This window comes from Cetorhinus maximus, chromosome 20 (assembly GCF_964194155.1).
Source record: "Cetorhinus maximus chromosome 20, sCetMax3.hap1.1, whole genome shotgun sequence".
In the NCBI taxonomy this organism is placed as follows: Eukaryota; Metazoa; Chordata; class Chondrichthyes; order Lamniformes; family Cetorhinidae; genus Cetorhinus; species Cetorhinus maximus.
The window spans coordinates 73242002-73252745 of record NC_135898.1 but is presented as its reverse complement, the minus strand read 5'-3'; the positions used below and the strand labels follow the sequence as shown (position 1 = coordinate 73252745).

Genomic DNA, 10744 nt, shown 5'->3' with positions numbered 1-10744 from the left:
TATGAAAGGGAAATCAGGTTATCCAATTTATTGGAGTTCTTTGAAGAAGTAACAGGTGCCATGGATAATGGAACCAGTGGATTTACTGTACTTAGATTTTCAGGAGGCATTTGATAAGGTGCCTCATCAAAGGTTATTGCAGAAAATAAAAGCACATGGTGTAGGGGGTAACATATTGGCATGAATAGAAGATTGACTAGCTAACAGGGAACAGAGAGTAGGCATAAATGGGTAATTTTCTGGTTGACAGAATGTGATGAGTGGTGTGCCACAGGGATCAGTGCTGGGACCTCAACTCCTTACAATTTATATAAATGATTTGGATTAAGGAACCGATGGTATGGTTGTTAAATTTGCTGATGACACAAAGGTAGGTAGGAAAGTAAGTTGTGAAGAGGACATAGAGGTCACAAATGGATATAGATACATTAGATGAGTGGGCAAAGATCTGGCAAATGGAGTATAATGTGGGAAAATGAGGTTGTCCATTTTAACAGGATTAATAAAAAGGAGAACAAAAACAGAATTACCTGGAAAAACTCAGCAGGTCTAGCAGCATCGGCGGAGAAGAAAAGAGTTGACGTTTCGAGTCCTCATGAGTTCTGCTGAAGGGTCGTGAGGACTCGAAACGTCAACTCTTTTCTTCTCCGTCGATGCTGCCAGACCTGCTGAGTTTTTCCAGGTAATTCTGTTTTTGTTTTGGATTTCCAGCATCCGCAGTAGTTTTTTGTTTTAATAAAAAGGAGGTATATTATCTAAATAGTGAGAGATTGCAGAGCTTTGAGATACAGAGGGATCTAAATGTCCTAGTGCATGAATTGCAAAAGGTTAGTATCCAGGTGCAGCAAGTAATTAGCAAAGCTAATAGAGTGTTATTGTTTATTGCATGGGGAATTGAATACAAAATTAGGGAGGTTATGCTTCAGTTATATAGGGCATTAGTGAGACCACATCTAGTGTATCGTGTACAGTATTGGTCTCCTTATTAAAGGAAAGGTGTAAATGCATTAGAAGCAGTTCAGGGAAGGTTTACTAGATTAATACCTCGAATGGGCAGGGTATCTTATGAGGAACAGGAAAGGCTAGGTTTGTATCTGCTGGAGTTTCGAAGAGTAAGAGGCGACTTGATTGAAACATATAAGATCCTGAGGGGTCGTGACAGGGTGAATGTGGAAAGGATATTTCCTCTTGAGGGAGAATCTAGAACTCGGGGTCACTGTTTAAAAATAAGGGGTCGCCCGTTTAGGACAGAGATGAGGATTTTTTTCTCTGAGAAATTTGTGAGACTTTGGAATTCTCTTTCTCAAAAGGTGTTTGAGGCTGAGTCCTTGAATATCTTTAAGGCAGAGGTAGATAGATTCTTGATAAGCAAGGGGGTGAAAGGTTGTCGGGGGTAGACAGGAATATGAATTTGAGGTTAAAATTAGACCAGCCGTGATCTTATTCAATGGCGGAGCAGGCTCCAAGGGTCTAGTGGCCGACTCCTGATCCGAATTCGTATGTTTGTATGTAATAGAAATTGGCAGTTGCTTGTAAATTTCTCGCACCAAGTCTAAAAACAGCATGAAATGACTGCTTCTTAATATACTTTTGGCTCACTGATGTGTTTCAAACACTGTATACAATATTTATATCGAGGTTAATTGAAATATTTCCTTTTATTTGGATTCTTGTGAAAATGGTGACAATTGTGGAAGTTCTAAGATAAAACTAAATGTTGAAGTAAGATATCAATTTAAAATATTTATAGTTTATTATAATAAGCATATTTTGTATATGTTTATTTTTCCAAGGTCTATAGACTTTAGATAGTTTTGATTGATTAGCAGATGAAAATAAACAAACTAGACACATTCACGTCACATCTCACATTTGAAATCTTTACTAATAATTTATTATTAAAACCTAATTAATACACGATGTGTTCAATGAATAGCAATAATTAATATAAATTTCAGATGATTGTTATACATTTCAAAATATAAAATGCCACCTGTAGTTCTCCATTAGCAAAATGTCTAATTGTATGAAGAACATGAAGAAGCCAGACCTGTGTAATATCGAATATTTCAGCCTAGGGTATTGTTCCTTTGCAAAATGTCTGCCTAGTTTCCTTGATTTAACAGAAATGGGCTCGCTTTTTAGCTCCTGGTTCTAACTAAAGCAGGTCTACTCTGTAATAAATTAATATTTTGATTAAAAGGATTCCAAGCGCAATTCCAAAAAGATTCAATCTTTCATTTTTCACGGGGATCCACTCGCCCGCTGATTAACCTTCCTCGCAAAATAATGACAACATTAGTTCGTGTTTTAAACATAGTGCCAGTAAGAAATGATCATTTGACCATTCGAATCATTAAAAATCGAGTGTGCACAGAGCACGGTCCTTTGTAAAGCATGTGAGTGAGGTGAATTTTTTTGAACGACACCGGGCGATTTCTGTTGGCATTAAAATCGGCATGAAATATTTGACCACGGGTCTTTTTCATCTGATTTCCACCGCCCCCATCCCCCAGGAAGGTACCCCAATAACTGGAATTGATGCATTTTCCGTCGCTGCTTTCGAATTAGGTATGTATAATGTTGGAGTAACTCTGGAGAAGGTATAGTGCGGGCGGCTCCGTCACAACCCCGCCTGGAAATCTGGGGCTGAAAAGCTTGACAAGAATTTGAACCAGGTTCGAAAACACCGAGTTTCGCCAAGTAATGTATTACCTGGTGAGGGTCGTTTTGCAGAAAAATGGCTATTTCCCCTTTGGTATTGCATTTGGAGTAATTTTAAAATATGAGCTTAAATGTCAAATGAAATGTAGTTAAAATATCAGTTTAAAACTCTGAATAAAACCTACTTAAAGTCTAAAACTTAAGTCGGAAGCTTCAATAGGGAACTCGGCTTGTCCTTTGAAAAAGCTGGTAAGACCCAACCCTTTATATCCAAGATACGCGGGCCTCATGAAACAACCGGGAGCAGAGCAATATTTTTTGCTGGGAATTGTTGGACAGACCGGGCTGAACTATTGGAGGTTGCCCGGGTTCCTTATCATTTGTTGGTCGGGCCCTCAGGTTTTGAGCTGAAGTTTGGAGCTGACTCGGGGATCGACGGACTCCAAAAGCCCAAAACATTTTTGAGGGAGCTGCCATCAGTATAACTCAACCTGCTACCTCTCCCCAGAGAAATGGGGATGAATGAGAGGAAATATCTGGATGCATCAGGCGTGTTAGGCACGTGCACTAAGTTCTCGGGCTGTGACTCAGCATTTTGACGCTACAAGGGTATAAATGTGGGTCACACCCTTAGTGCACTGAAACACTTGAGCCGCAAAAAAGACATGTACATCAGGCAGTTTGTTTTTATTTGTTGTTTTTTTGTTGTTGTTGTTCTTTACTTCCAGAGCACAAATTCCATAAATCTGTGCACCTCAAATGAAGTGTGACTTGATGAAGTGCATTTCTCTGTAGCTTGCTCAAATGATCAATTGATAACAACTAACTTCATTCAATTAAATCGAAACCGTTCTCGTCAATTTCCCAAACTTCTGATAAGAATGGCATTACCTCATCAAAAATCAATATTTGGTGCAGTTTAATATGGAGCTGATGCCCCCGTCAGAATGTTTCACACTTTCCACACCTTGTTTTTAAGACGCCTCGCTGTTTTCAAACTTAACTAGGCCAACAGTTTGCAACATGTTTAAATGAGCGACGTTGTGTTCTTCCAGTGTGTACAACACATCTTTCTCAAAAATGTTTAGTCGGGGAGCGATGACTTGTTCTGAAATAACTGCAGCCTGTACAATTAGGGAAACTCTGCAACGACCATCTAAATCTCAGCCCATTTGGAGGATCTGATTGCTTGCTTTTACCTATGAGAGTCGGATCGATTTACGGACCTATGGTGTGCTGTCTGCTCTGTAACTTATGTAACTTGCTTTTAAAGAGACAGCAACCATTTACTTCCGTGTCGAAACCATTAAAACGATTTCTGTTGAATATCACCCCCCACTAGTCAATAGGAATCACACTGCTTCGAATTCTGCTGTGGGTTTTTATTGGTGGAGGAGGAGTGGAGGGATATATAAACAAGGTTTAACTACCCTTTATCGAAAACTCTAGAAGTGGTCCTTAGATTCCTATTGGAAATAATAGAATGCGGAGCAATAAATGAATGTTTCCATTAAAAAGTCAGCCGTTATTCACTCATGTTTCGTTTCACATACACCAGAATATGACAAGTACGTGTGTGCAGTGTCTTTGGCAGTTTGCATTTTAACTTTTTTCTTAAACGTTATTGGGTGAGAAGTTACTTATCCAGTTCAAATATTCGATACCCAAATAACGTACCGAAATAGCATCAACCGTACGGTACCATCAAAGCTAAAAGAATGTATTATTTGTTTATATGCGTAGCTGAGAGGAGCTCTTGTCACATTGAAGGTCGCGGGGTCATTTAGATAAAACAACCTTGGCGTTCAAAGTGGGGGAGTATTACAGATTCACGCCTCTTGCCAAGCGGATTGGATCGGTCGCAGCGAATCCGTAACTGGCTGGAGAGGGTGAGATTTGCCAATTTATTAAACAGGTATCTCTGCTAATTATCTCCCAAGAACTCGAGCTGGACAAGACAGGGGCGGAGGAGTTTAACACTTGTTGGAAAAACTTCCACAATCATCCAGATTGATGACCGCTTGAATGCGCTCGGGTTGTTTTACAGGAAAATGAAAAACATCACCGAAACGAAACCGGGCGAACACCAATGTGGCGTGAAAAGCGCTGCATAAACAGGGGGCTTTAAATAAACTATTGAAGCGAGAAACATCAATTTCAACCTGGAAGAAATAAATAAAGGAACCCTTAGCACTGACTGCAGCGGTTCAAGAAGGCAGCTCACCACCACCTTCTCAAGGGCAACTAGGGATGGGCAATGAATGCTGGCCCAGCCAGCGAAGCCCACATCCCAAGAACAAATACATTTTTAAATAAAGAACAATCATGCAGTAGACTAGTCTCTTAGATTGTCCTCGTTAAGGACAATTCATTAAGTCCTCATTTAAACACCTTGCGCAATGGGAATCGATAGGTGTCGGGGGAATGAGTGCCCCATTAATCACCTTCCTATTATCAAACAGTAATCCGTGCCTCTATTTCGATTTTACATGAAGTTACTTTTGTCCAGTACTTTTAAGCTGGGTGCGTCAAAAAGCCCTGCTCATTGTTACTTCATTTGCAACTGTTGCTCTGGAACTAAACGGCCCTGTCGGGTTTCCAATAAAACCGCTGTAAACCTTGTCGGCTATTTCCGTGCTTATTGCAAACAAATTGCCTCGCTGTCAAACTTCACGAATCGGTTATTATCAAGTTAAAAACGGCGGTGGGCCATGTGGAATTTCCGTTGCTGACGATTGAGTGAAACCTTGGAGAGGTGGGCTCCTCCTGCTGTAACCCTGTGCGCTCACTAGAGGTCTCACTCTGCGTTCTCAGGACACCCCCGACAGCTCCCGCTTGGTCCTCCTTTTTAAAATGATTCACCCCGCCTGAGAACTTCCCATTCCTTAGAGATAAACTACTTTGAGCTTACTAAAAGCAATTTGCATCGTTTAAAGCTTGGTAAAGATTTGCGCATCCGTGCCCAGTTGTAACACAGGCCCGTTCTGTGCACGAACTTCCGAGGTACCGTCGTTGGAGCGTTTTCTCCAAAAGTTATGGGTGTGTTTTTTTTAATTAATCGAACTCTGAAAGGCACATTCCGTGTTCAATTATCTTATCCGATCGGCATATATGCCACGTTTGGGCCAGTTAATTATAACACCGAAATGTATGGGAGCCTGCTGTATGATGACAATGAAGTTTGAGTGATGTCTAAGTCTTGAGGGATGGAGAAAGCTGATGCATTAAAGACATTCGTCCGTGTAATTTACTCCACCGAAGTCCCTTAAACAAAATGGATGGCATTAAAAAAAACCCACAAACACTTGTACTTAATTTCAATACAGATGGTTCCGTTCAGCATCACCCGCAAATACTGGTTTTATTCAAACCTCTGTCACGATACATCCATATTTATATAAAACAAGTGTTTAACACTGTACGAATACTTAAAGATCATTTCACGTTTTGAAGATTGTTTTGTACATTATTTGCCCCCTTTGGTTAGTTGGTCGTTTTAATTATGACGTCCTGAACTCGTTTAAAATCACCCGTATTTTTAAACAATTCTCCTCAAAAGTAGAAAGTTGAATTATGTGTGAGGTGCTTAATTATTTTCACCATTACATCGGCTATGTATTTTACAATAACACATAGTGTGAACATAGGTGATGAATGAATGAAACCACTGATAATATTCCACTGAGCAGCAGAGAATTCAAAGATACATTGAGAATGGTAATTCACCCTCATTTGGAGTTTGTCATGTAATACCTGTTCTTTCTTTTCTGCTAACAGCTGTTCCAAATCGGTTCGTTTGACTCCAGACCAAGTGAAATAAAGCGAGTTTGAACATTTTCCGTTGCATCGAAAGGTAGATCAAGTGGACGATCGCCGGCGTTTGCAGATAATTGGCAATGACAAGCAATATTGCAACGTATTTGGGTGTCAGAGCCACTTAAAGAATACATATTGAAACCGCTTAAAATCAGCAGCTCAGGTGGTTTGTACTTGAGATGTTAATGTCTTTATTAGCAGACAGCACGCGTTTTTTCGAACATTAACTGCACTCGCGTAACCATTAACTTATCGTTCACAGACATTGTGGGAACGGCCTGGTTCAAAAAGGTTTTGCATCATCCTTACAGTCCCTTTACTTTTTTTTAAAACTCGAGATTCTAATTAAAGATCATTTCGTTATAGTTCAGGGGAAATCCCACTGCTACACACATCATGTGCAGTAATACAGTTCAGGGCATTGATTACAGCTTTCATATGTTACACTTTTGGGTTTTTTCTTGTTTTTGCTATTTCGTATACCCACCGTAGTTGGTTGAACACTGTTACATTGCACTTTTTACTTTGGGATAACGCGCGTGCCCGACTCCTTATTCTGGAATGAAATGGTCCTAATTAGCAGTGAGTTGTTACTTAAAAATGAAGAATTTTCTGAACACCAATCCAATTATTGTTAAGAAAAAGTTAGATGGGCGAATTACTCGCATGGGCACACAATTACAGAAAAAGGGAAGTGGGTGGGGGTGAGTTTTATTGCTGAGAAAGAGATTTGATTTCTTTCTGAGACAACGGGTTTTATTTTTTTTTAAAAATCAACCTGAAACTGAAACCAATCTTGCCTCAGATTTGAATTGATGTTTCGGCCTCTGGGCAAACCCGCTTGCTCTGAATTCCGGCCCTGACGCACCTCAAGCCAGCCAAGAAGAAGCAGGAATTGCAGGCGTTCGGCCAATCAGAGAGCGAGCCTGCCCGCCCTTGACCAATGGGAATGGGAGTTTGGCAGGTGCTGGGGTGGTTTATCAGCGCATCTCCCGCGCCCTGGCGACCGGCTCCAGTCAATTTCACCTTAAACCCCGGGAAAGCGGGGAGGAGAGGAAACCAGCAGAGCTTTTCCTGCTAGACTTCTTGGAGATTTCCCGGACTGGATACACTCTTCTGGATAATCATAACCATAACACTTCTCATTAGGGGCCACATCCACCTCCGCTCCAGTGTGTGTGTGTGTTTTTTTTTTCTAAAACAAGAGAGAAAACACGATCCAAGATCTCGCAGCATTTACTAGTGGGTCCTGTCAAATCTATGGTCTGATCAAATGTTAGCCGTCGGGCAGATGGATAACCGCCAGAGTGCATTCGTTCTGAGCAGTACGCCGCTGGCTGCGCTTCATAATATGACTGAAATGAAGGCATCTATATTCCCCTACTCTTTGCAGAATCCCTCGAGCTTCAAAGCCCCTACTCTGGCGAGTTTGAACGCACAGATCCCGCTGGGGACGCCGCACGGAATTAGCGACATTCTAGGCCGCCCTGTTACCACGGCCAGCAATCTGCTCTCTGGACTCCCTCGACTCAACGGACTTGCCACCACGGCGGGGATGTATTTTAACCCGACAGCAGCCGCCGTCTCCAGGTACCCCAAGCCCCTTGCAGAATTGCCGGGGAGGCCCCCCATCTTCTGGCCGGGAATGATGCAGGGATCCCCGTGGAGAGATCCCAGGGTAGTCTGTCCAAGTACGTACAGTCCGAGCACATTGCTGTTTGTTTTTAAATATAGACATATATATATATATATACTTTCAAATCTGTCGTTTGACATTAATGGCTAAAACGCTATCTTGAGAAAAAAAAACTTTGCGTTCTGTAGTGGATTTTGTATAAATCCTTTCACTCAAGCCTTTAAAAACTTTTCCTGAATGAGTTGCCCTGTCATTAATATTATATATGTAATAACTATTGATTCAACTATCCAACTGCTTAATCAGAACAACACTTTGTCGCTTTCTCCCTCGTGGGGGAAATAATGACCATAAAATAATTCACTGTTTGGATTCTGTAAGATCCACAGAAAGAATACTAACTGCGCCCAATCCCCACTTGGCTCGTTTGTATACTTTTACCCATTCAGAGACACGGTGAGCTGGCTTAAATAACCTCGCGTGCTTTCTAAACCCTTGTCTACGTATTTTCGACAATATTTCGCTGTTTTAAGTTTTTTTTTCTTTTCCCGTTTTCCCCCCCACCACAGCGCAAGGTAGTTTAGTCCTTGACAAGGACGGCAAGAAGAAGCATTCAAGGCCAACATTTTCAGGTCAACAGATTTTTGCTCTGGAAAAAACCTTTGAACAGACCAAATATTTAGCTGGACCAGAAAGAGCCCGGTTAGCCTATTCTCTGGGAATGACAGAAAGTCAAGTAAAGGTAAAACATTTCACATCGTCATCGCACTAAATCCATCCATAACATATGCTGAACGTGGGCTTTTCCAGACAGGAAACATGCGGGCTGATATTCTGCTCAGTATTTCCTATCACACAACAGCCTCATTTAACACGTAGCAGAGCTGGGCACTCAAATGTTGTTGTTTAAGTGTGGTGGATTTGTATTTGCTCAGAGTTCACCAAACATGATCTAGGCACTTTTACCAGGCCGGAATTTCAAACGGAGAGACTCAAGTGCCGCCAAACCGATTAATAATAAAATGGTTCCTCATCAGCATTTTTATAATGCCTGGGGTTGTGGAAATATGTGTCCCATAATTATACATAAAACAACAATTGGAGGTGATTCTGTCACTGGATTAACCATTTTCTCGACCCCTTGTTTACTCCCATTATGTTCCATTTTGAGTGTCAGAAACACTACATTGAAACCTGATGCAATATTCCCACAAAGTAACAGTGGGGAACAATGCAGACAGCGATCTTGCTGACCCATGGACTGAGACATAGCACGTTTCACCATTTCCCCGTTACACGCGGTGCTGTAGTTAAGCTAAAGCCCCCTGGAAATCTATTGGGGAAAGGGAAATTCTCGGCCATCCTTTCCCAATCCATAACATGTAAGAAAACAGTTTAATTGTTGTGTCTGCAAGTTTTTACTTTGTGGCTTGAAACAAAGCAGGATAGTTGAAAATAGCCAGGCTGGCAGGTGTTTTGAGTGGCGATGTTTCCAATGCAGGCGAGCACACAGCGTTTATATTATTTATGTCTATCTCGGCAACAGGTGTGGTTTCAGAACAGGCGGACCAAATGGAGGAAGAAGCACGCGGCTGAAATGGCCACCGCCAAGAAAAAGCAGGATTCAGAGACGGAAAAACTCAAAGAAACGTCGGAAAACGAAGAGGACGAGGACGAGTACAATAGACCCCTGGACCCCAATTCAGATGACGAGAAAATTACACGATTGCTGAAAAAGCACAAAGGCGCCAGCTCCCTGACCATCCTGGACCCACACAACAACAGCCCAGAGATTTTGTGACAAACTTTCAAAACAAACACACAAAAAAAAATGATTATTGGAACAGCTTGAACGGCTGAATTAACCAGGGTATTAGAAAAAGAAACGTTTAAAATAAATCCCATGTTCCACAGATTTAAGTGATATGTGTTGTACAGCCTAATGTATGTGAGATGTATATATTTTTTACAGAATAAGTTATGGAATTATCTTACAGCTGGATTATATAAATAACTTGGACTGAAGCTGAGGCAGGTTTGAAACGTGAGGTCGGATTTCCACAGCCCTCCCTCAGTGCCCCTAGAATCAGACTTTTTTCCTAGAATTTTCTGTGTTGAGGATTAACAATCAGAGCTCATCCTTTTTTTTGTATAAAATACAGATTAAAACTGTAGCTGTACATATTAAGATGCACGTTTGTGTTGTAAAAAAAAACATTAAATGTAAAGTTTTTTTGTGTATTTACATGCAAAAGGCTAATATTTTGCTTTCGCCTGATGGTGAATTCCTTCGGAGGAGGTTTTTGTTTTGCGTTTAGCGCCATTAAAAATCCTAAGGAACTTCTGAACGCTCTGTTGAAGATGGTTTGAAGGAATTATTATTGCGTCCACAATAGTTGGAAAAAAAACTTTGTATTACCAATAAATTATTTAACAATATGAAACCCCGGTGGTCGAAACCCGGCTGATTTTGTGCCCCGAATTGAGGGGTATTATTTACTCGGGAGGTTTCAGAACGGCACTTGCTACCTGTGACTTGCCAACTCACGACCGATCGATGATGACTCGAACTAAGAAGGTTGTTGCACGCCGGCTCTCTGGTAAACAGGTGATTGGATTGATAGAATG

General features: G+C 41.1%; 1 protein-coding gene across 1 annotated transcript; it reads left to right on the top strand.

Annotated features, from left to right (window-relative positions):
• Nucleotides 1-7666: 7666 nt before the first annotated feature.
• Nucleotides 7667-10527, top strand: nkx6.2 (NK6 homeobox 2). Its single transcript, XM_078565270.1, has 3 exons — nt 7667-8171; nt 8686-8858; nt 9663-10527. The coding sequence occupies exons 1-3, from the start codon at nt 7754-7756 to the stop codon at nt 9915-9917; spliced, it is 846 nt and encodes a 281-aa protein (XP_078421396.1). The 5' UTR covers nt 7667-7753; the 3' UTR covers nt 9918-10527.
• The last annotated feature ends 217 nt before the right edge of the window (nt 10528-10744 follow it).

What these genes read in the sequence shown, in the direction of transcription:
- nkx6.2 (XM_078565270.1), top strand. Translation starts at nt 7,754, where the DNA reads ATGTTAGCCGTCGGGCAGATGGATAACCGCCAGAGTGCATTCGTTCTG. An exon ending in TCCCAGGGTAGTCTGTCCAA is followed by an intron (nt 8,172 to 8,685) that starts GTACGTACAGTC and finishes CCCCCACCACAG; the next exon opens with CGCAAGGTAGTTTAGTCCTT. An exon ending in TGACAGAAAGTCAAGTAAAG is followed by an intron (nt 8,859 to 9,662) that starts GTAAAACATTTC and finishes TCTCGGCAACAG; the next exon opens with GTGTGGTTTCAGAACAGGCG.